At 40.2% G+C, this 25,347-nt stretch overlaps 1 protein-coding gene across 1 annotated transcript in view; it reads right to left on the reverse strand.

The window, feature by feature from the left end:
• The window catches only part of lrp2b (low density lipoprotein receptor-related protein 2b), a 50,929-nt gene that overhangs the window by 11,585 nt on the left and 13,997 nt on the right, over positions 1 to 25,347 (reverse strand). Inside the window, exons 22-57 of the mRNA XM_088439270.1 lie at positions 24,220 to 24,459; positions 23,189 to 23,311; positions 22,993 to 23,109; positions 22,540 to 22,917; positions 22,209 to 22,457; positions 21,173 to 21,381; positions 20,792 to 20,976; positions 20,487 to 20,715; positions 20,238 to 20,415; positions 19,928 to 20,056; positions 19,697 to 19,863; positions 19,455 to 19,598; positions 18,439 to 18,548; positions 18,177 to 18,354; positions 17,887 to 18,100; positions 17,300 to 17,546; positions 17,032 to 17,210; positions 15,480 to 15,952; positions 14,078 to 14,525; positions 12,924 to 13,089; positions 12,693 to 12,851; positions 12,335 to 12,624; positions 11,734 to 11,937; positions 10,415 to 10,657; positions 8,555 to 8,680; positions 8,358 to 8,477; positions 8,140 to 8,271; positions 6,551 to 6,752; positions 6,184 to 6,479; positions 4,571 to 5,087; positions 3,332 to 3,487; positions 3,079 to 3,249; positions 2,790 to 3,013; positions 1,570 to 1,747; positions 1,300 to 1,496; positions 988 to 1,233 (exon numbers count right to left, since the gene is read on the reverse strand). Of these exons, the coding sequence (XP_088295396.1) occupies positions 988 to 1,233; positions 1,300 to 1,496; positions 1,570 to 1,747; positions 2,790 to 3,013; positions 3,079 to 3,249; positions 3,332 to 3,487; positions 4,571 to 5,087; positions 6,184 to 6,479; positions 6,551 to 6,752; positions 8,140 to 8,271; positions 8,358 to 8,477; positions 8,555 to 8,680; positions 10,415 to 10,657; positions 11,734 to 11,937; positions 12,335 to 12,624; positions 12,693 to 12,851; positions 12,924 to 13,089; positions 14,078 to 14,525; positions 15,480 to 15,952; positions 17,032 to 17,210; positions 17,300 to 17,546; positions 17,887 to 18,100; positions 18,177 to 18,354; positions 18,439 to 18,548; positions 19,455 to 19,598; positions 19,697 to 19,863; positions 19,928 to 20,056; positions 20,238 to 20,415; positions 20,487 to 20,715; positions 20,792 to 20,976; positions 21,173 to 21,381; positions 22,209 to 22,457; positions 22,540 to 22,917; positions 22,993 to 23,109; positions 23,189 to 23,311; positions 24,220 to 24,459 (7,824 nt within the window). The remainder of the gene's footprint in view (positions 1 to 987; positions 1,234 to 1,299; positions 1,497 to 1,569; positions 1,748 to 2,789; positions 3,014 to 3,078; positions 3,250 to 3,331; positions 3,488 to 4,570; positions 5,088 to 6,183; positions 6,480 to 6,550; positions 6,753 to 8,139; positions 8,272 to 8,357; positions 8,478 to 8,554; positions 8,681 to 10,414; positions 10,658 to 11,733; positions 11,938 to 12,334; positions 12,625 to 12,692; positions 12,852 to 12,923; positions 13,090 to 14,077; positions 14,526 to 15,479; positions 15,953 to 17,031; positions 17,211 to 17,299; positions 17,547 to 17,886; positions 18,101 to 18,176; positions 18,355 to 18,438; positions 18,549 to 19,454; positions 19,599 to 19,696; positions 19,864 to 19,927; positions 20,057 to 20,237; positions 20,416 to 20,486; positions 20,716 to 20,791; positions 20,977 to 21,172; positions 21,382 to 22,208; positions 22,458 to 22,539; positions 22,918 to 22,992; positions 23,110 to 23,188; positions 23,312 to 24,219; positions 24,460 to 25,347) is intronic.

The raw sequence follows: 25,347 nt of genomic DNA on the forward strand, positions 1-25,347 counted from the left end.
TTAAGAGCCACTGCCCTCGTATACATCCAATGGCCAGAACATTAAATACTGTACACCCTAAAAAAAATGCTGGGTTGTTTTCCTGACCCATCCGTTAGGTAGGTTTTGATTTTTAGCATATTGTGATTTTAGCCAGATACTTACACCATGACTGTACATAACTGGAAGGGAAGAATATTGCTTTTTGTTGAGGACGGAAGGAAAGGGATTGGAACAAACCAATTTTGAACTTATGTGGGTGTTGTATATTTGTTGTTAAAATATTACATTTCATTCATGTACTCTATGGAGATACAATCTTCTAGATTGTTTTAAAAGAGCATATAGTTAACTCTTTCAGTGCCATGGGCGAGAATACTCATTCTTTAAGATATTTGTGTTGTGTGCTAGAAACAAGACTTCTCTTCATATACATTTTTTTTTCATTAAAGGGTAGCTGACACCCTTGACTAGTGCTTATTTTAATATGAAGCCAATTGAGCACTCTAGTGATGAACTGTCACCATCGGATGGCAGTGTTGCTCACGTTGGGGAATAAAGCCATACATACTACACATACATTCCGTACTTGTAATTCTAAGTAAGCAATGTTTACATACAGTAAATTAGACATAGCACACAATGATTTGTTGGCCTTGAAAAAAAAGTGTAAATGCTAAAAATTGGCTGGCACTCTAGACCTTGCCTTTTCTGATAACGCTTGGCACTGAAAGAATAAAGATTCTTTTAGTGGTGCTTGAGCACCCTCAAAAATGGGTTAGGAACACGGATTGTAGTGAAGATGAATAAGTGGATGGATATTACTCAAGCGGCCTATTTTATTACCTTTAACTCGATTAAAACTGATTTTTGCTCTTATTGTAGCTGTCTGTATGCCAATTGAAGCCAAATTGTTCAGTGAAATCTTACAAAAAACAAATATGTGGCGTCTGTTGCCGTCAATGGCAGCGAATAAGTTGGATTTATCTGTCTATTTGGCTCACTCACTGCAGGTGTCGTAAGGTTCGTCGGATCCGTCGCCGCAGTCATCTTGCACGTCGCAAACATAGCTGGGCGGCAGACATTTCCCATTAGCACACTGGAACTGTCCCGGTCGGCAAGTCTGCTGGGCGCAAGTCTCTGCATCCTCGTCGCTGCCATCCGAGCAGTCCGGCGATCCGTCGCAGTGCCACGACATGGGGATGCACAGCTTGTTTTTGCACTGGAACTGGTTATCCTCGCAGCGATGGTCACCTAAAGCCGCGTCATATTTGAATTTTGATCCGAAAATTCAAATGAGGTTTAAGTCCCAGGACGTACTACAAAGAGCGGCGTCCTCGTCAGATCCGTCGGGACAGTCCGGGTGAGCGTCGCAGAGGAAGCCGGGATATGTGCAATTTCCATCTTGACACTGGAAGCGGCCGATGGGGCAATAACGAGGCGGGCAGGTTTGGGGTTCATCTGAGCCGTCCCCGCAGTCTGATTGGCCGTCGCACTTCCACCATATTGGAATACACCTGCCGTTAAAAGACTCTTGAATACCTGTTCTGATTTAAAAAAAAAAATACAATTTAAAGTACAGTTTCAAACCTCTCATTGTCCCCGCAGCGGAACTGGGTGCTCGAACAGTCGGCGACACATTGGATCTTGAAGCCCAGGGAAATGGCGATGTAGTGATCCGGGCATTCGCAGGTGGCGCTCTTCCCGCCGGGTGCGATCAGACACAGGTGGCTGCAGGTCAGGTGGTGGCTCGAGCATGGGTTTTCACCTGAGAAACAAACACATTTTCTATTGAGGTTCAGATAAACAAGATTAATCTCTTACATATGGAGTCAAATGTATAAAAACACCTTAAACTTATGTTTATAAGCGGTCGAGAAATTAAAGCTATTAAATAGCGATAGGAGGTTTTTTTCTTTTTAAAGGGCCGACAGGATTTGTAGTTAGTTTATTTTTGAATGAAAGGGGATATTTTGGCATCAAAATTTAGAATAGATAAAAAGTAAATAACCGAATAACTGAGTAAATTTAAGAAATATAAACTCCAAGGCTTAACTTTGTTGAAATGTATTAAAGTAACCGTTAATTGAAAAACTTTTCAGGTCAAACTTATTTATATGGTCCTTAATCAGATCTGGATAACACGTTTTTTTTTTCCTACTTAAATTAAGACAGCATTGTCCATTCATCCACCCACTGTAAAATTCTAAAAAAAAAAAAAAAATATGGATGGTCAATGGCTTGTCTTAAAATGTTAAACAAACACTCAAAACAAGTAATACGATCTGCAGTTTTAAAAATAATCAAAATAACACAAACAGTAAATTTAGTAGTAACAGTATTTCTACATTTTCAAAGTGATATAAAAAAAGTTTTAAAGGGCTTCAACATCGTCCACCAGGTATTTTAAAAATGCTATTTGTCAAAATACTGGTGTCAATAATCAGTCATCTGTGAATTCAAAGTTATTCCAGGTCATAAAGAAAGCATCGTTCACCATCATTCATTGCAAAGCTGTTATCTGGGCAAAACATGCCTACTTTGAGGAACCTGATAAAAAAAAAAATTAAAAAAAACTGATTCTGTTTTGATGAACCACTTTTTTGTTTGCCAAATAATTCCATTAATATTTACAATAATATAAAACCAATGACTTAAGTATTAATGTACGAAGCAGGAGGTTCTTAACTAAAAAACAACAACAAAAAACACTGAATTAGAGTGTTTCTAAACTTTTGTCTGATACTGTATACCCACAAAACATAGTCACTATTTCAATATATTTTTTTGTAAAATGAAAAGGATCCTACTTGGTGGTTGCCTGTAGGGGTGGACCACACGCAGGTCATACGGCCGATGCGTGTTGTTGCCCATCAGCACGCGGCCTTCGCCAGTGTACTTGTGCGCCTTTTCCACCGAATGCGTGTTCCAGTCCGTCCAGTACAGCCAGTCCTCAAAGAGGGACAGGGCAAAGACGTGCGGCAGCGTGCCAGCAACGGCCCGGTGTCGATTCTTGCCGTCCATGTCGGCAAAGCTGCAACGGGCCGATTAACAGTGAGAATACGACTCGAGGAAAAATGGAAATCATAGTGAGCTCACTCGAGAAAGTTAAGGTGGGCGTCGGCAAAAAAAATCTTATTGGTGGTGTAGTCTACGGTGAGAGCGTTGGGCCACTCCAGCTTGGCTGTTATAATGGCGCTGACGTTCCTTCCGTCCATGCCCGCTCTGCCGATATACGGCGTGTCTGCCCAGTCGGTCCAGTACAACCATCTGGGAAGAGGCAATAATAATTAGAAATCTCAAATGTCAAGCTGCTAGGGAGTAGATTCGTGGTAAATATTCACGTCGGTACCCAAATTTCGGATTGACGGCCACAGCTCTCGGACGGCTGACGGTGTAAGTGTTGTTTCCATCCGTGAAGTGGCCGGCGATCAGCTTCTTCATGTAGCTCCCATTCAGCTCCATCACGTGAACAGAACCATAGTAGCTGTCCACCCAGTACAACTTCCTGTTAAAATAAATCAATCAATAAATAAAATCCGGGCAATTTTGAATGTGATTTGTCAAGATTAAATGCAGCTATGCCATCAGTTAGGAGGGCACACTTGATTTGAGTTTCCCTCTCAAGAACTGCTTTTTTTAAATTTAATCATCTTGAAGGTGGAAAGTGTCTAAATGATGTTGTTTATAACACTATAATCTGGGATTGAAACTCGGGTGTGTAGACTCTTTATTTTGTTAATCATGTGGCTTCACATCAATCAGAATTGTTTGATTTTTCATAACTTTTAGTATTAGCTCTATATTACGAGCAAAGATGAAAAAAGTCACTAAATTATTGAATTAGTCATCTTTTTTTTAATTACTTGTTTTCATTTTATTCCATTGAAATGTTATATATTTTTTCAGTTGTAGCTCTTAGTTAATAAGGTAGGTTTTCTTGACTCATTCAAATATATTTTTTAGCTACTATTTGAGCAAATACGTAACAATTTATTACTATTGACTTCAGTAATTTATCTAAAGTAAGTGATTCTTCAAATATCTAATTACCTAAATTGAATACTTTAGTTTTGAATTCATTTTAAACCAGCCATTTTAGACCCTCCTTTAACCAAACAGGAAAACAAAAGATATGTAAACAAGTGTGTGGGGTTGAATACCTGGACTCCTGGAATCACAACATCCTTGTGATTGAATGAGTTAATAGGATACTTATTTAGCAATTTTAAGCATTAATAAATCTAAATTTTGTCTACAATTAATTTGCCAACATCATTATTTATCAAGTACAATTAATACCTTTAAAAACACATTTTACCACTCGGTTTTGAAAATCCAGCATGAGCTCAAGGCTCAAGTAACGATCAATATTGGCTCAGCTTGCAAATGTGGTAAGCCGTGTCTGTTTATCTGATCTCTGAGCAACTGCGGTCTCATTTTTAGTGGCGAGTAAGTGCCAAATCGTGTTTTTAAAGGTATTAACCGTATATGAGAAATAATTTAGTATCAAATTAATTATAGAACAAAAAAAAAAACAAAAACAACAGCTTTGCTGCCATGGCCACTCGTAACTTTGCTGTCGCCTCACCTGCCCACCCAGTCGAGAGCCATACCCTCGGCTCCGAGGACGCCGTTGTCCACCAGCACTTCCCTGCGGTTCCCGTCGAAGCGCATCCTCTCCATCTTTCCGACTCCCGCATCGAGCCAATAAAGCATTTTCTGGGAATAGTCAAAGTCCAAGGCGACGGCGTTGACCAGCCCCTGCAGCAGTATGCTCAGCTGCGATCCGTCGGCGGTCAAGTTGCGGATGTAGTAGCGATTGGTGTACAGTAGGTAGGGTTGGATGCCGCTGTTCTGGCGACAGGTGTGCCCATCGGGTTCCCGCAGGTACCCCGGAGCGCATTTGCAGTGGTAGGAGCCCGCGGTGTTGTCGCAGATCTGGCTGCAGACGGCCGGCGTGTTCAGACACTCGTCGATGTCCTGGCAGGCTTTGCCGTCAGCCATCAGCTGGTAGCCGGGATTGCAGGAGCAAAAGTAGCCGGTGGGCGTGTCCGTGCACAGCTGGGCGCACTGGTGAACCGAAGGGTTGATGCACTCATTGATTCCTAAATAAGGAAAGGGATTTATACTTTTCTTAGCTTTTCTTGTCGCTCAAATAACTACTCAACATTAGAATAGGAAATTCACTTTATTTACATTTTGCTTTAGGAAATGCTGCATTAAGCAGAATGAGTTTGAATTTATTTATTTTTTAACCTTAATATTGGGACTCAATCAATACATGCCATTTTCACCAAGTATAATTTAAGCTTTTCTTTTTATCTGACTCTATAAAAGATTTTTTTGTAATTCAACTTTAGATTGCCAGGTCGTAGATTGCCTTAACATTAGATGTAATCTACTTAAAATATATATATCTTGAGTCAGACTATATTTTAAAATTAGTTCTAGTATTTTAGTTTATTTATTATTTTTAATTGTGTTTTATTTGTACTTTTTTCATTTATTGATGTTATTAATTTATTATTTATTCTAATATCAGTTTTTGAGAACAAAACTTACTGGTATATTTCATTTAAGCTTTAGATTTTTTGCAATTTTAATTTTAGTTATGTTAGTTTCCCTTTTTTTTTTTTTACCAATATTAATAATTACAGTATATTTAAATATATAATACATACACACACACAAATATCTATATATCTATATATTTATATCTATCTATCTATCTATCTATCTATCTATCTATCTATCTATCTATATATATATATATATATATATATATATATATATATATATATATATATATATATATATATATATATATATATATATATATATATATAATTTTTAAATATATATACGCACACACACACATGGTTCAATTTTTTTTTCCATCCAAACACTAGGCGAAATTAATACAAAAATTAGCTTTTTTTTGTCTTAGGTGTCAGTGAACCAGGAAAATTCATTGTTAGTGCATTTCCTGCACTTACAAGTTATTTTAAGGGATGTAAATTGAACCATTTTAAAAAATGTTATTCATCAATTAAATGAAAAAAAAATAACTGTAAGGGTCTAGCACACCTGCACACTTGAGAACAAGCACTTTGGAAAATGCAGGAGATTGATTATCAAAATAATCATTAGTTGCAGCCCCTATTATAAACAGTGTGTCACTATGTAATGTTGTTTTCTCACCGCAGCCTTTTTCGTCACTGTTGTCCTGGCAGTCCTTCGCGCCATTGCACACGCTCTTGCCATCCACGCACTCTCCCGACTTGCACATGAACTGGTGGGGTGCGCACGTGGGTTGCGGCGTCACGCACAGGCTGGCGGCTTCGTCCGAGCCGTCCAGGCAGTCGTTCTCTCCGTCGCAGATGAACGAGGCGGAGACGCAGACCCCGTTACCGCAGGTGAACTGGGAGCTGCTACACGTGTCGTAAGTGCAGCCCAGCTCGTCGCTGCCGTCCCCGCAGTCGTTTACGTGGTCGCAGCTGAGGAGGAGGAGGAAGACTTTTTTTAAATGCGCGATTTATTACAAGTTGGGAGTCAGTCTTTTACGCACTGAAAAGGGAGGTAGATGCAAAGGCCGTTGGCGCAGGCAAATTCATTCATGTGGCAGGTCCGATTGGGGCAGTTCTGGAGCTCGTCAGCCGCGTCCACGCAGTCTTTGTCACCGTCACACACAAAGTTTAAGGACACACAGCGCGGGTGACCCGGTTGCCAGGTCGGGCAAGTGAACTGGTCGGAGCTGCAAGTGCGCTGGCCTGTTGGGAAAATCGACTCAATAAATGGATTTAATATGAAACATAAATGTTAGCAATCTTTATTACAAAAAATAGGTGAAATATAGCCTGTATTTTGTCAACTTGAGATACCTCTGTCCATCCATGGGCAAACTACAGCCCGAGGGCCATATATGGCCTGTTAAGCTTTTTAATTCGACCCGCTAAACTTGAAGGCATGATCATTTAGGAGGAGAATGTTAATGTTAAAATCCTGAAGGATAGCAGAACTATTAGTGTTCTTAAACAGTAACTGTCAGCACTAAAAAAAGATTTTTTGTTCATTTTATTTTCTGATGCTGTAAGAGTCATTTCAGTAAAGAGTTAAATACATGGGACCTGAATAACATTGTTGTAATGCTTTTGTTCATTTTCCATTGAAATAGCCCACATTTTTTTTCAAATACAGTGGGCCCCCGGTTAACGAACCCCCTGTGGATTTTCAAAACACCTTTTGTCAAATTTTGGAACCCTTTGTGGCCCTCAAGTCAAAAAGCTTGCTCACCCCTGATCTAGTACCTTTCAACTTCAGTTACGTAGTTTCCGAATTGGCCACGGTTGGTTTCACAACACATAAACATTGATCATGTGTTTTTGGCTCGTCATTAACATATTTACAATACACTAGAGTAGACTAACATACACCAATGTGGAAGCCATGCTGGCAGGGGCGAATTTGCCATCAAAAACAATGCACACACATACTGTACGTAGAGGCCATGTAAGCAGGAACAGCTGCTCCATTAAATCCAATCGAAAGAATGGGCATTAGCTTAGCATATCTACTTATTCATATCTTTAACGTTTTTTTTTTTTTTTTTTTATACAGGTGTTAGTCATGTTACAAATTATGATAGATAAAATAGCATTTGTTTCATAGCAATAGGTGTCAACTGTATGTGAATTTTTGCTCTTCGAAAGCTGGCCTATTCCCCACGAATAACAGTAAATGTATTGTTTTTAAAAATTGCATTATGCATTCATTCTTCACATAGGTGTTTATGTTACTAATCGTTGAACGGGTGTCATATTTAACACAACTATGCTTAATTTATTTGCACATATTTTATGACTTTTTTTTTTTTAACCAACTGTGATTTCCAGGTCTATGCATGACTTCCTTGCAGTGAACTCCTAATCGTTGTTTTATGACATATATACTGTATATATATATTTCAGGATACACAATTAAGGTGTGGATTGTCTAATAAATGATGACATCAGCGTTACGTGAATATGTTGTGAGAGTACATAAATTTAACAAGATAATGAGCAGATATCAGCCATTTGTCACAGATGTTTGAAGGGCCATAATTGGACATTAGTAATAGTTATTTTCGTTGTGTGTTTTAAACAGTAAATATCTGACCACACTGCAGCTCAGGAGCCTCGTCGCTGTTGTCCCAGCAGTCATTGTTGCCATCACACACCAGATTCTGAGGGATGCAGTTTCCATTGGTACAAGTGAATTGGCTGGCGCTGCAAGTTTGCACATGATGCTCTGCAAAACAAAACAAAAACAGGTAAGAATGGAAGGCTCTTTCATATTTTATTCACACATTGATGTTTATGGTGGAATTATCCTACCGCAAGTAGAAGGTTCATCAGTTCCATCAGCACAATCATGGAAGGTATCACACACCCACATTTCAGGAATGCACTTGCCAGCGTCGCACTGGAACTTGTTAGGAGGACACGTGCGTCCAGCTGCAGCAAGACAAATTGAACTTGAAAGCCCAGAAATACATGATTAAAAACAAGGCTTAGCAGGTCCAAGAATTCACCACAAAAGAGAGGATTCTCATCGCTGTTGTCGCCGCAGTTGTTGTATCCGTCACAAAGGTTGTCGGGGTAGATGCAGATGTTGGTGTTGTCGCATTTGATCTTGCCCGAGGAACATTCCCTGTCAGCTGGACAAGGTCAACGGTAGAACAATTCATCAACTTTAAATTGAGAGACTGATTGCTTGAATATTCGTCCATACGTTATAAATATATTTCAAAAACAAGAATTAAAAAAATGTTCATCTATAGGTATTATAGTTCAGCATGATTTAAATGTTCAAATGGTGTAGGAAGAAGTACAAGAACTTATTGAGTCTTATCACTTGTTCTCATGGCATTTGGACACTAGCTTATTTGTATTCGGTAATACAATTTAATGTAACAAAAAAATAAAAACCAGAAAACACAAACCTTTTAACAGTTCAGAAATGTCTATTTTTGTCTTTTTTAACCTTTTTTTGTCATTTTTAACCTTTCTTTGAACACACCTCTCATAGAGACACATTTACAATATGTTTTATTAGTTCCGATATCAGATTTTTTTTAGAACATAAATGCCCCTTGAGCTAAACCAACCCTTTCTGATTTCAACAAACCTCTGAGTACTTCAGGTTATTATCTGATTCATAAATTATTTGTGCTGTTTTGAATTTAACTAAAACACTGTATTTGAGCATGTTTGATTCTCCAAATTATGGATTATTTGGTTCTATATATTTTTAATGATTGATCATTCAAAGCATTTTTTATACTATATGGACAGACCGTTTATATTTTTGCAGAGTACCATATTTCTCCGAGTACAAGTCAACCTCGCTTGTAAGTCGAACGGCCCTTTTTTTACTGCAATTAGGGTGAATTTTACAAAAACGCCATTAAAGGTCTACCCTTGATTTGAGCGGTTACATGCCTCATGGCTGTCCAATTAAAACACATGGTGTGGGTTATTAAAATGCCGAAAATTACTCTACTTTTAGAGGCATTTCTACATCTTATATTGAGTATCATAATGTTGCGATTATGGGGGGTGGAGACTGTCATGTGTGGTTGGGGTTTGTGGTCTTCTTTGGGTTTTGTTCATGTTGCTAAGGTCAAGTTTCAAGTTTTGTTTCCCTTTGCATCTGCTTTTGCTGTCAGTGTCTCATTAGTTTGATATTGTCCACCTCCCTGTTTACCTGCCCTCCTTGTCATCCAATCAGCTTCCCCTGCCTTTCGTCTCTCCCCAGCTCGTTTAGTGTGTTGTCTATTTAAGTTCCCAGTTTGCATTCGGTTCTTGTCGGGTCATTGTTTATTTTCCGTGCTGCCTGGTCCTTGTTGCTACATTACCTACCTGCTGCCTCGCCCGAGCTGTCTTGTCGTTACTCTGCTCCTGGTCCTCATTTTCCCAGTTTTGCCCCCAACTGCCTGTAAGTTTGTTTCTGTTCTGAATGTTTCTGTAGTACTTTATATTTTTGCGCATTCCCCATCCTGTTCAGTTTTTTGATTAAATGATCTTTTGAGCCTCAAACATATCAGCCCCAGCAATTATTGGTTCCACCTTTCCAACACTTCTCTTCAACATGCCACGAGATCATGACAGAGACGAGACAAGAATGCGAGGCAAGCTCCACATGTGCATAGATGCGAATGCTCAAAATGTTTCAATGCTTGATTTTTTTGTTTTGTTTTTTGACACAGCTGACAATTGTCTAAAAATCATCATTATCTGACACACCAAATGGCACGTCCTCTTTACGGCAGAATGCATTTATTTCCACTTTGTTGTTGGCTTATTTATTTATTTTTCTGCAATGTAGTTTGCTCAGAAATACATAAGAAGCAGATCATGAAAAAATACATTGCACCAAGGAAAAAACTCACGGCAGTTGATCTCATCCGAGGTGGCGTTGTCGCGGCAGTCGTTGAAGCCGTCGCAAACAAAGGCGGCGGCGATGCAGCGCCCGTTGTTGCAGGTGAACTCCGAGTCGGGGTTGCATGTGGGGAAGGGGCAGTCGTGCTCGTCGCTGTTGTCGCCGCAGTCGTCCGTGTAGTCGCAGGAGTAGCTGAGCGGTACGCAGCGCCCGTTGTCGCAGGTGAACTGACTCCCCGAGCAGGTGTGGAAGGCTACAATATGTTAGCAAAACGGGTAGAAACTTAGTGGTGCGACAAAAAATGGAAATGATTGAGAAGTGCGGGGAAAATCGTTCCACTTGCATTGTATTGCATTGTAATGCCATTAGAGGAAAGACATTATCCTAAGTCAAGGATATTATAGGTTAACAAAAAGTAATTACAAAACTTCAAGAAAAAAAATTGAAAAACACATTTTTCTTCACATAATAAATTAAAATTTAAAATGCATTTTAAAAAAAGAACTTATAAAAACTAACTGTTATAGCAAAATTAGCAAAAGGTTTTGGGTTCATTTAAAATATTTATTTCAGTAATGCTATGAATTCTTATACGGTATTGCTACATTGAGGTTATTCATCAAATGAAGATAAGATGCTAAGAAAATGGATGAATGGAAAAAAATTCAATGTACTACAACATGGTTTTTCATATGACAATACCTACGACAGGTTTACCTCGCAATTTTCTTGAGATATTTCCTCCTAATTCAAACCAGACTAAAAAATTTAGATTTTATGTATTTCTTAAAAGAAACACTTAAAAAAAAAGATTGGATTTCAGTTACTGCGGATTTTTTTTGGAAAAGTAACCCTTGCGACGAAAAAGGGAACACTGTGCTGTAGTGTGTGAAATTTGTAGACCTCATAATGCATAATTTGTCACTTTTTAAAAAAGATGTTAAAAACTAAAACTAAGTGGTGGAACAAGCTACCAGACTACAAGACTGGTCCTCACATTCAAGACGCTAGTAAAGACCCCTCGCTTCTGCGATTGTTTTATGCACTCTCTTCCTGTTTACAAAACTTTGCTTTGTATTTAAAAAAAAAAAAAAAACTAGTAACCCTCCTCAGCTCTTGTACTCTGCTCATATTCTATGCATTAAATAACTGTCTGCTAGATAAAATGTAATTATTATTTTTATGATAAAAGCCAAACTAAAACAAAGTACTCTAAAAAAACAACAGCAAACCTGCTCTAAAAACAAAACGAATCACATCAAAACAAGATAAAAAGGAACTATCATAAAAACTGTGTTAACCCCATTGACAGAAGTCGGCATCCCTCACCACACACTCTCTCCAGCTCATCGGTGTCGTCCATGCAATCGTTGAAGCCGTCACACTTCCAGCTGGCCGCTATGCAGTTGCCGTTGAGGCAAGTGAACTGATCGGGCTTGCAACGCTTGCCGTTGTCTTGGATGCAGTCCTTGCCGTTATTTGCCAGGTACCACTTGCCTTCGTGGGGGCACTGGCACTCTGGTCCTGTTGGGCCTGATGAAGAAAAATATATAACAGTTTTAAACTACGGATTAAGGTAAGCTTCTGTTATGTATAGTGGATAATCAATTATTCATTCACTCCAAAAACTGGGTCACGTCAAGAACACACACACAACAACAAAACAATTGGGTTATTTTGTGGGTTGTTCTGTTGTGTCAAAAGGAAAAACCCACAAACCGACCCAGTTTTGATTTCTTTTTACACAACTACACTATGAACACTGTTGGGTTAAAAATTAAATTAACTCACAAAACAACCAAAATCCACCCAACATTTTGGGCTAAGTATTTAAGAAAAAAATTGGAGTAGATCCATTTTCTGACCCAACTTGGGTTATTTTTGACCCAAGTGCATACAAACAATGATAAACCAAAATTTTGTTGCTCACCAGGTACACACACGTGACTACAGCCTCCGTTGAACTGCAAGCAGGAGCTGGAGCAACTCTCCTGCTTGGACCCGGAGTAGACGTGAATGTCGTTTGGCCGGTACTGAAGGTCCTGGCCCAGCACAACCACGCCGGAACCGTCATCTTTCCCGGCCCTGAAGATGGCCCGGTCCGTCCAGTCGGTCCAGAAGATGTCCTGCTTGAAGACGGTCAAAGCGAAGGGGTACGAGACCCCCAGCAGGATCACCTGTCTGTTGGCGCCCGTCAGAGTGGACCGCTCGATTTTGTCCCTGATGAAAGAGAAGCGGTTGAGCAAATCGTGAAGTTGGTCTTGGGTCGAAGAGTGAAGCGGACGCACTGTGAAGCGTCGGCCCAGTACAACATCCTCTCGTCAAAGTCGATGGCCAGGCCGTTAGGTGTGGACAAGCCGCTGTTGATGATGGCAGTTCGAAAGTTGCCACCCAAGGTGGCTCGTTCGATCTTGGCCGGGCTGGCCCAGTCGGTCCAGTACAAGTAACTGGACAGGCACCCAGAGAGCAACGTCGTTTCTGATGTTATCGTCAAAATGTTGAAAGATTTGAGATTTTACCCGTAGCAAGGGTCGACTATGATGCCCCTGGGACGGTTAGCGTGGGCAATGATGGTGCGGTTGGTCCCGTCCAATCCGATTGACTGCACATTCTTGCGATAGTAGTCGGTGTAGTAGAGACGTTTGTTGACCCAGTCGTACGCCAAGCCTTCAGGGTCATCCAGATCTGATAGGAAAGTCAGTTAAGAGACCAATGCTCAAAGTAGGGTTTCAAATTAGGGTTGGATTCTAAATTAGCATAACCCCTTTCGAAATAGGTTACCAAACAAGATTAGCGGTATCTTATTCAAATTACTGTTTCAAACATGGCATTGGGTTAGAAGGTAGAGTTTTAAATAAGTGTTAGGTTTTTTTTTTTTTTATAAGGTTTGACACCAGGGTTAGGGTTTGAAAGTCAGCTGGAGTTTCAAAATGAGGGTTTCAAATTAGGGTTAGTTTTTCTAAGTAGGGTTTCAAAGTATTTTCAAAGCAGAGCTTCCAATCGGGAATGGATTTAAAATTAGTACAGGTATTAGTGTTTCAAATTAGGGTTTCAAACAGGGCGCAGGGGTGTGAGGTAGGGTTTCGAACAGGATATAGAGTTTCAAAGAGAATTAGGCTTTCAAAATTAGAGCTTCAATTTAGCGTTAGCTTTTCAAAGTAGGGTTTCAAATCAGAGTTGGATTCCTAGCATTAGTGTTTCAAATTGGGGTTTCAAACAGGGAATACGTTTTCTAATATGGGTTTCAAACTAAGGTGAGGATTTTTCAATTAGGGTCCTAAATTAGAGTGACATTTTCAAAGGAAGGTTTCGAAATAAGTTAAGAGTTTCAAAATCTCTTTCAATTATCATTACAAAGTGGAGTTATGAGCTTCATTTGGTGTTTCAAACTATGGTTAGGATTTCTAAACTGAAGTTGTTTTTAAATTAGCATTAGCGCTTCAGACAAAGTTTCGGATTTCTAAGTGTTTCGGACTAGAGTTAGGGTTTCAAAGGAGGGTTAGGGTTTCAAATGATTTTTAAAGTAGGGGTTCAAATTAGGGTTTAATATTAGGGCATGTTCAAATTAGCATTGGTGTTGCAAATTAGGGCTTCAACCAAGGAGTAGGAATTTAAGGATTCATTTCGAAACCTGCTTGAAACTCAAGTTAGCATTAGCCGTCGGTCCAGTAACCTGCAGCAATGATGGTGGGAGCGCTACTGGGGGCGGTGGTGATGATGTAGCCGATCTTGCTCCTGCCGTAGCCGTTGTACTGGGTGAAGAAAACACGCTTATCCTTGTAGTCAAAATCCACGCCCATCAAGTTGTAGCCCAGGTTAAAGGTCGGGAAAGGACTGCTGTGGTCCTGGGGGTCCAGCCTCATGCTGTTGAGCGAGTAGTCGGTGGTGAAAACCAGGAAGTCGTCTTGTCCGTAGCCGCACGTGACTCCGTTGGTGAGGAGGGAGCCGTGGGCACAGGCGCATTTGGGGCGGTCCTGGTCGGGGATGGCGAAGCAGAGCTGCTGGCAGCGCCCGTTGTCCTCGTGGCAGGGGTTGAAGCCCACCTGGTGGGCGGCTAACGGCTGAACGTGAGGGTCAAAGATGGCCACATCTGACGCGCCTGCAAGGTTGTCTCGGATCACCTGATGACATCAGAAAACTTTGTTAGATTGGTGAATAAATCCATCTATTTTTACATTTCTAATGTTACGCTGCAGTGAGTTGTAGTGAAAAAAAAGTCAAAAATATGAAAAAAATGAATAAATCAACATTTATTCATCTGTGTGACTATCATGATCTTTGACAGTTACGTTTTAAAACACTTTATTCTTTATTTGAATGTAGCTTTCGTTTGCTTATGACAATTTAAAAGAAAAAATGTCAAAATCTTTACATAAAAAATTGTTTGCATGCCATTATCTTCGTCCTAAGTTGCAATGAGTTTAATGTCCCCCTCGGCAAAATAAATGAATAAAACTTCAGAGTAAAAGTCAACATATTTATGTATGGCCAGGTTATGTTTGAATATATTAACGTGAAAGACAATAAAAAAATGAATGTTGATTTGAGCTGAATGTCATATCATTTGTCCTATCCTGAGCTAAAAAGAAAAAAAATCCAATGCAAAAAAATGTCTTTTTTTATGTTTGTTCCAAAATAAAAAACCTGCCAAATTTTGTGTAGGTAGGAGAAAGAAGGAGAAGAAAGAAGAAATTACGTTTTTTTTTTTTTATAGGTTTATCTAATGTGACTTTTAATGGCATAAACAATCACGTCACAAAATGTGACAGAAGAAAACCAACGTTATCCAAATTGAAAAAAAAAATCTCATGTTCTTTTTTCTGTCTTATGTAAAAGGTGTTAATGTAAAAAACAAAACTTAAAAAATGTTAAAAATGTTAATAATAATAATGTTAATATATATATATATATATATATATATATATATATATATATATATATATATATATATATATATATATATATATATATATATATATATGTATATATATATATACACACAGTGTGTGTGTGTGTGTGTATAATTTTTTCTTTTTAAAAGAGTCAGCCCAGAAAACGTTGTGCTTATCCCTCACCTCTGACTGGTTGAAATTGCCCGGTTCTTTGCTGGCTTGTAAGAGCTTGCCAAGACTCTTATCCACCCACAGCATGAACTTTCCGAGTATCGCGACCCCCGTGGGAGCCGGATAGCGACTGCCGTAGCGGATGAGCTCCCTCTGCGAGCCGTCGGCGGCCATCCGAGAGATCATGTCCAATCTGTCGTCGGTCCAGTAGAGGAAGTCGTTGGTGTAATCGACGGTGAGCCCGCGAGGAGACAGCAGACTCTGGGAGGCCAGCACGGTGCGGTTGGTGCCGTCCAGCAGCGAGCGCTCGATCTTGGGCGTCTGGCCGCCGTCGGCCCAGAAAAGGTAGCGTTGCTTGGGGTTGACCGCCAGGTCGCGGGGCCGGTTGTGCACGGACTTGAAGAGAACAAGTCGGTAGGACGTGTTGATGGCCAGCACTTCCAGGAAGGTTTCGCTCTCGAAAGCGTTGGCGAAGTACAAATTGTCTGACGGGATCAAGAAAGATGAGGGGAGAAAAACAAAAAAGAAATGATTTGGTTACAGTAAACCCCTGCCAAACCGCCTTAGAGCGTCCTATTGTCTGCTATGAGTGCATGCTTATCACTGAGAAAATGCAAGAATGAGGTAAAAAAGAACCAGGTCATCACACTTGTGGCTATTTTAGAGCGCCTTGTTGTTATAGCAAGGAAAGATCCTGGAATGATCCAAGCGCAGAGCAATTTTGGATGAATTTGTGATGATCTATGAATTTTTAACTTCATAGCACCAAGAACCTTGATTTTGAGAAAAACGCACAACAAACTTTCATTGCGTAATATTTCATTTTATTCCGTATTTCGCGTGACTAAACATTTAATTTTGTAGACAATAGCGTAAAATTTGAACCGAAACACTTCAAGGTCTTTATTGTCATTTCTTGGTTTTTCATACTTTTCTTGCTTCCCTGTCAAATTTTTATCTTCACCCAGCGGTCCCCTCCTATTGGCTTTTTCTCATTTTATATTCAGGAACTCCAAAGTGATTGATTGAGTGCACTTTTTTTTTCTGGCTCGTCTGCCGACAAAATTGCGGTTCAAAATAAAAGAATGAGTAAATGAGTCACATTAACCTAAGTTAGAATTATAATGTTTCATGTTACAATCAATTTGCTCTTAATTTGAAAAGAAAGACGTACATAATAGATTTGCTGAAACCAGCAGGTACCCTCTTGAAATCTCATATACCCCCTGAGGTGCCTTCAAATACGAGTCATGAGTATATGGGCCTTCACTTAAGAACCGCTATGCTGTAGCAAGCAGAGGAGCAAGACGAATATATTTTTACAGCTTCAACATCATAGCATTTCAGTGGTGACGGTGGTGAAGACGCTCAGCAACTTCCCCTAACGATCCAGACTAAACTTTGCTCCACACCAAAATCCGAAACTCAGCTCTTATTCAAGCTGCATCACTTCAACATACGTTCTTCACATACTTTCCTAATTGACCACAACAAGTGCAAAAATTAGGAATAAGCAAAGGATCACTATTATTTTGATATTAATTAAGTGAAGTTAGTTTCTTACTCGCCACCCAGTCCACTGCAAGGCCCTGGATGCCTCCTCTTCCAATGCCACTGGAGACCACCCTTTGGACATTGGATCCATCCGTTTTGCTCCTGTAGATGCCCCTGTCATAAGTGTAGGTGCTGTTGTCAATCCAGTAGATGTATCCAGATTCTATGTGAAGGCCCAAGCTCTCCTTAGTATTGTAAGGTGCTGCAAAAACAAAAACAACAACACATTGAATGATACACAGTGATACAGAAAAAAAAAAATCTCAAGCGACGATGATATCATCTCACATCCACCGATGGGCACCATGGCCTCGGAATGATCCGAGCTGTTGATGTGGAAGCCGCGGATGTACGCCGGCGTGGAGACGACGGCGAAGGAATTGAACTCTTCGCAACGGGAGCCGTCCGGAGACGGGTGGAAGCCTGTGGTGCAGGCGCAGGTCTTTTGGTTGTTGGGTTTGGGCAGACAGAGTTGAGGACAGTCCCCGTTGTTGGAGCTGCAGGCGTTGGTGGTCCCTGCTGAGTCTAAAGTAGACAATCGGAAGGTGAAAATCCATCTGTTTATTAGCCATTTCAAAGGGCAGACATTTTTTCACTGACTGTCGCCTGAAAATGATATCACAGTTGCTCGGGGATCAGATAACCAATCACAGTACAGTACCGCTGTTTTCAGAGTTGGGTCATGTGACATTCATAAGACGAGCTGTGGCATTGGTTAGATTTTGATGCATGACTCATATTCCACAAAAACAATAGTGTTCCCGCGTTTTTTGGGTTAATGGAAAATTCCACCGCGGCACATAGAACATATTCTTGTAAATGACTGTTTTGGGTTGACTTCCCCTTGAGGTATAAATCCACATACTGTCTCTGGCGTGTACTTTGATGGCACGCAGTTGGGACAAGCCGCTCCTCATCACCACCATATTGGCGCCCGTCTCTTTGTCCACCCTCTCAATGACCTGATAGTCGATGTCTGTGTAATACAGATGACTCTGGTGGATAGTCAACCCCCACGGGTGAGACAGGCCGCTGACCACAGTCACACGACTCGCCCCGTCCATGGTGCCGCTCTCGATCTAAAGAAGTATAAGAACATACCCGCAATCATGCAACAGTTAAAAAAAAAAGACAGTGTATTAAATACTAACATACCACTCCCGAGCCTGACACCCCCCAGTAAAGTTTCCTGGTGGAAATATCGGTAGCGATGTAGCCCACGTTTGCCAGGTTGTCGGTGTAGAGGTTGGTGAGGTTGCTCCCATCCATGTCAGCGCAGGCTACCTTAGGAGGAACCCCGTTATCTGACCCTGCGTCCGTCCAGAATAATTTCCTGTTTGAGGTAAGGGAAAATACAGTCATTATTGTTTAGCATTTCAGCCACTAAAATAAGAAAATAGAAAAGCTGATGCTTTACCCTCTTGCTGGATCTAAGGCTATTCCAACAGGGTGTCCCACTGCCTCAGGTTTCCCAGTAGAAGTGATGAGAGTTTTCCTATAATGCTGTTTTCCATCAACGCGGATGACCTGAATGAAAGTTTTTTTTAAAGTTACTTTAAGTGATGTTTAAGCAAATATGCTGCTTTTGATATGTAACATTTCATTTTACACAATGACCTTTCTTTTAGAGGCAGATGATGATGTGTCGCATCACCACAAATACAGCATGGATGTAGCAATACTTTGAGGGCTCATACCGATTATCAGTAGTCAAGTAGGCTGATTATCAATATTCTGAGCCGGTATTAATTTTTAGTAAAAAGAAACATATTGCTATCAAAAAAAAACAAAAAAAAAGAAGGAAGAAATCCAATTCATAACTTGAAATTAGTATAAGCACTTTTTATTGAATGACTTTTCATGTTTGCATTATGTTGATTATCAATGTATTTATTTATTTTAAATACATTTTAGATAACATAAAAAAGAGACCTCCAAGGGTCATCAGGATATCTTAAAAAAATAATGAAAACTTACACAAGTAAAAAGTTCTGTAAATCAAGTTGTCCAAAAATTCAAAATAACAGAAATAATAAAATTTCACTTATACTCGTAATAATTTCAAATTAAAGAAAAAGTGCAGAATGTTCCCCGGTTCAATAGAATATCTTTTTTTTTTTTTAATTAAATAGTTCCCTTCTAATCTATTACCTGCCATCAGATTTAAAAAAAAAAAAAAAGACAACTCGTGAAAATGCCAAGTACGGTCACCAATAATCAGCCCAGCCATCCACCCTACCAAATACTGGGAAGGTAAACCTAATCAATGTCCTTTTTTGTGTGTGTGTGTGTGTGTGTGTGTGTGTGTGTGTGTGTGTGTGTGTGCAGGTGTCCGCAAACTCCACAAGAACCAAATGTCGCATACTAAGGCTGTTATCACCCCGATACGTACTCGTGCATCCTTAGTTTTAACAAAATCTCTTTTTGTCTTACCTCTATGGATTTAGCAGCTGGATTGGTATAATACATGATTCGGCTTATCCAATCAAAGGCCAGACCAGACGGCGAACCCAAGAGAGCAGCTGGCGCAAACTGAGACCTGTTGCTTCCATTGGTGTGCACTCGCCATATAGAACCCTGACAAAAGAGATTTCAATATGAATCTTAACCGGTAAACATAAAATGTGGGTTTTTAGTCAACAAAATATTTATTCAATGTTTGTATGTCCACTCACTGAGGATTCAACCCAGTAGACAAATTGTTCCTGGTCGTCAAAGTCAATGTCCCGTCCCTGATGGATCCCTGACACAGGCGCCATGGCATTATTGGAAGGGTTGGCCGGGTCCAGAGGGATCCCGAAAAGCACCGAATCTCTTGCCACCATCAAGAAGGCCGTTTCATCTGACATAGAGAAAATATATAGAAAAGGGAGCCATGTTCATATTTTCAACCCCAAAACTCTCACCTTTAACGCAGGTCTTCTCATCGTCTAGCAGCTTCCATCCAGACTGGCAGTGGCAGGTGTAATATTTGGGCCGGAAGCCCGACAACAGGCACAGTTGAGAGCACAGATGGTCTTTGCATGGATTGAGGCCTGCATACAAAATCACAGCGTGACCTTAGCACAAACTGCACATAAACTCGGATTGAATGCTAACTCACTCACTGTGCCATTGACGAGTATTCTACAAATGGCCTAAATGATGCTATAAATTGGCTTGCAGTGAATGAGCTAATAGGGTGTCTCAAAAACACGTGATGTTACGAGAGGTCACCTGCGGGCTGCTTGATGGGATGGTCCATAACGATGCCCATGGGCTGATACACGCTGTTCATCAGGATGGTGACGTTGGCGCCGTGGAACTTGTTGGTGCTCATCACTTTACCTGTGTATCGCTCCGACCAAAAGACGCTGTCCTCAAAGATGGTCATGCCGTGCGGGTGCTGGAGAACCTGCAGGACACGGACAGTTTGATAAGAGTCCCGATTCTGATCTTGATGATCTGAATTGACATAGGACTTACCATGTCGCTGGCCATAACTTGGTAGCGGTTCTTGCCATCATAATCGCAGTAGTCGATATATTTTAGATAAGCGTCAGCAAAGTAGACCCTGCGTGTGGTGTAGTCCAGCGCCAAGCCATTGGGCCAGTATATTTTCGTACTGACGATGACCTGTCTCATGGCTCCATCCATGTCTGCTCGTTCGATCCTCGGATTCTGACCCCAATCCGACCAGAACATAAAGTTGGTGCTGTGCGGGGTGACCAGAAAAAAAAAAGGAATCAATTACTCTATGAAGTAAATAAACCATTTTAATGGTTCCTTACTGGTTGCGAGGATCTAAAACCAGTCCACGAGGGCTTGTGATGTTTTTGGAGAGGAGCACTTTTCGAAAGCGACCGTCCAGAGTGGACACCTCGATGTTCTCCATGACAGAGTCGGTCCAGTAAAGGTTTCGGCCTACCCAATCTACTGCGATGGTCTCTGGCACCATCAGACCACTGGAGAAAATCTGGAGCAACAACCAGCCACAACATTTATACATAAGTTTTGAACTGACTAATTGATTTAAAAGCTACAGTACCATAAACATTTGAAGGAAACCTAATGGTCATCTCAAAAATGCCTTCCGGTTTTGATTGTGAAAATACATTTCAATAGTGCATTTGAAGAATTAAGTACACCATAAATAGAAAAAAAAAATGTACTTCTTGTCGATCAGTTCCATTTTGGTAGGCACTCCATAGCTTCTTCTGGGAGGCGTCGGCCCAGTACACCCTGGAAGTGACGCGGTCAAAGTCTACAGTCACAATGCTTGAACCGCTCACCACCGGACTGATTGTGGGCGGCTTGGCGTTGATTCTGTAGCCGATGATTTGGCTACGCTTAGCTACCAGGAGCACAGCTGCAATAGGGTCTACAAGAGGAAGAAACAAAATGTCAGCGCCTGATTGAATGTTCTATTCAGTAGTGATTGACAAATGAGGCTTCATGAAGCACTTATGATATTTTTGACTCCTCAACATGACAGTCTTGGTTCTGACAGATGTTGAATTTAATACGTTTCCACTGCACTAGTATTTATTTTTAAACAAGAGCACCATCTAGATTAGTTCTCAACCTTTTTGAGTGTTGTATCCCCTATGAAATATGTTTTATGCCAAGTACCCCTTAACCAGTGCAAAGCATTTTGGGGTAAAAAAAAAAAAAAAAAAAAGACTTAAAACATGCCATCAGTGTCTGATTTATTAAACTTTAGATGATTTCAAATTTCATTTGTATTGGTCCACATAAAAATAATCAACCTGCTGTCTTTTGGCATATAGGAAATCTGTTATCAAAATGAAATACCTTGATTTTAAATATTTTCCAAAATATATATGCAAGAGAAAAAAAACTATATATATAGGCGTTTTATATATATATATATATATATATATATATATATATATACAGGCGTTAATAACTCCTTCACAACCAATGACGACTATAGAAATCAAAGATCCATTTCAACTTAACTGAGCAAGCAGTGAATAAGTTAACTCATTCACTGCCCACCCAATCAAAAAACTGCCAAAAATGGCTAATTAAGTTGAGTATCCCTTTCTGGGTTTGACATGCACTTGAGCTACTTCAATGCAAAAGATAGGGCGCTAAATCCATGCTTACTCGGTTTAGTGGTTCTTTAATGAAATTTGAAGGCTAATACGTGACCCGATGCCAAGATTGTTTGTCCAAGCTTACCTACGGCTTTGCAAGTGCGCCCGTCCGGTTCCAACTGATAACCGGAAGAGCAGTAGCAGCGGAAGCTTCCTTTCTCGTTGTAGCACTCCTGGCTGCAGAAGCCGGGGATGAGGCACTCGTTGATGTCATCGCATGTCTTGGAGTCGTTGAGCAGCTGGAAACCAGGCAGACATTTGCACTCGGCCCCGAACGGTCCTTGGATGCAGATGTGGCTGCAGCCGCCATTGTTCAGGATACAGTCCTCTTCATCTTTGGGAAACGACACAATAGCCAGTCACGATCAATGACTAATCCTATTCCGGATATCTCGAGAATGCCTGCGAAAACTCACTGCAGATTGGCGACTCATCAGCTCCATTGGGGCAGTCCTTCTGTCCATCGCACACTTGGTCTTGCTGTATGCACACCTGGTCAGTGGGACACATCCATTGACTGCTGGGACACTTGAAGGGCGGCGTGGGGCAGTTCTGCTCGTCGCTATTATCCCGGCAGTCGTTTTCTCCGTCGCACAACCAGTAACCCGGAATGCACATCTTGTTCGGGCACTGGAAGTAGCCGGATAAGCAGGTGACGGGCGGGCAGGAGATGTGCTCGTCGGATCCGTCCTCGCAGTCGGGGTGGCCGTCGCACTCCCAATCGTTCGGTAGGCAAAAACCGTCGGTTTGGCACTGGAACTCGTCGTCGTGGCACAAGCCTGGGCCTTGAGTTGCTGAGGAGGGGCACAGACATCATAAGACAATCTCAATGACTGCGTAGACTAATTTTGCAACGTAGCAAAGCTTACGACAGTTTCGCTCATCAGAATGGTCCCCGCAGTCAAACACGCCATCACAGTGGTAACTGTTGCTAATGCACTGGTCGCCAGTGGCACAGGCAAACTCATAGGAGGGACAGGAAAACTCTTTGTTGGGAGGAAAATGGATTAAAATGTTTTCATAGCACGAGAAAAAAATTCCAGCAGGGAATCAATTAATTGCTACCGCAATTTTCCTCATCCGAGCCGTCCAAGCAGTCCTGGTCTCCGTCGCACACGTATGTGTTGAATATGCAGCGGTGGTCGGGACACAGGAAGTAGGCGGGGCCGCAGGTTGTGATTGTGGAATCTGACAAGCAGCGGGATGATATCACAGAATTATTGGACCTTTGGGAAACGCTAGTATTTTACAAGAAAGCTTAGTAAGATTCTCCTCGAATGTGATTAATTCTCTATTTGAACCCACAAATTATAAAAAAAGATATGGGGTCAGTGAAGAGAAAACAATGATTAGCACTATTTTCACTTTTATCCCAGATTTATGCCTACTTTAAAGTCAAAATTCTGACTTGTCAGAATACTGACTTCCAAGAAGAAGAATTCTCACATTAAAGTGAGGATTCTCAAAATTGAAATGAGGAATATGACTTTATTCTAAGAATCCTGACATCTCAGAATTTTGACTTTAAAATCAACATTCTCACTTTATTCTGTTTGAATTCTGAGAGGAACAAGCTAATTCTGAATTTAAAATGAGAATTCTCACAATTCTTAGAATTCTGACTTCAATTGGTTTATAAATTCTGAGAATAAAGTGAGCATAATAACTTTAAATTGAGAATTCTCACCATTGTTGGAATGCATTCAATGGAATAGTGAGGGTTCTCACTTTATTCTCCAAAATCTTAATTCAAGTGAGAGTTCTACCTTTATTTTCAGGATTCATTAAACCAAATAAAAGGACAATTTTGACTTTAAAGTCAGAAATTTGAGAATAATGTCACGAATCTTACCTAAAGTGAGAATTGATTTGAAGTCAGACTTCTCAAATGAGGTCAGAATTCTCACTTTAAAATTAGAATTATTACTTGAAAATGAAAATTTTTGAAAATAAAATGAGAATTCTGGGACAAAAGTGAGAAATGTCACCAATTTTTTTCTTCCCCGCCCCTAATCTTGTTCTGTAAGAAAATAAATAAATAAATTTGCCCTGTATTTTTCTATTACTGATTCTTAGCTTGCCACCATTGGACTTACTGCAATTTTGTTCATCTGAACCGTCACCGCAATCATTGTCGCCGTCGCACACCCATGTCTGCGAGATGCATCTATGATTATTGCAGGTGAAGGAATTGGCGTGGCACGTGGCGGGGACATTGGTGGGACAGCCGACTTCGTCTGAGCCGTCGCCACAGTCATCCGTGCCGTCGCAGCGCCACACCGACATGATGCAGTGCTTGTTGTTGCAGGTGAAGGCAAAAGGCGAGCATGTTGCGCCTACAACACAAAAAAGCGAAGAGGTGAAATTTCAGTGTGAAACTAAAATCACCAGTTAAACTTAATTTGAATAAACTATTGAATGCATATCATGTCTAACAATTCAGTTTAACGGTTAAAAAACAACAACAACATTCTCAAGACTGAAGTGGACCATGACAAAAACATAATAAAATAAAATTAAACTGAATGATGAGAAAAACAGCAACTGTAGTTTGGAGGTTCCATACACAAAATAGTTCTTCATTATTTTTTTTTTTGTGAATCAATTTTCAAGAAAGAGGTGGATTGCCCTGTTCACTTTAAATGTAGTTACGTATTGTTGTAATTAATACATTCAATCCCAAAGACATATTTTAATGTTTTTTTAAGACGCCATTCAATCTCAGATGCTTGTGTGTGTGTGTGTGTGTGTGTGTATGACTTGATGTAATGTAATAGATTGACTTTATTACTTAAGTAACTAAATTAATTGATTAATTTAGGTACTCTAACTTGTTGCTTTAAGTACTTCAGTCGGTACTTAGGTGCTTGATGACTTTAAGCAATACAGTACCAATGTGATCAATCACTTTATGTGCTTGAATACTAAAGTAATTGAATACTTTTATACATGAATAATAAATTACTTAAGTACTTACACAAAGTAGTCGGTTAGTCCTCAAGTAATTAACTACCGGTACTTTAGGTAATAAAGTTATTTTCAGAGTCATAATAAAATACAATACTGATACCTGTATAACTAATACAGTGATCCTTTGTGAATCTTTAGCGTTACATTTATAAAAGTATTCATAAGTGAAATCTGTGAAGTTTTTATTTGTTTTTTCATATGCTATGCATCGTTTTGTTTTCTTTGTTTAATATATTGTCAGCCACATAGCATGA

This window comes from Hippichthys cyanospilos, chromosome 17 (assembly GCF_059441005.1).
Source record: "Hippichthys cyanospilos isolate Australia breed blue-spotted pipefish chromosome 17, RoL_Hcya_1.0, whole genome shotgun sequence".
Classification (NCBI taxonomy): Eukaryota; Metazoa; Chordata; class Actinopteri; order Syngnathiformes; family Syngnathidae; genus Hippichthys; species Hippichthys cyanospilos.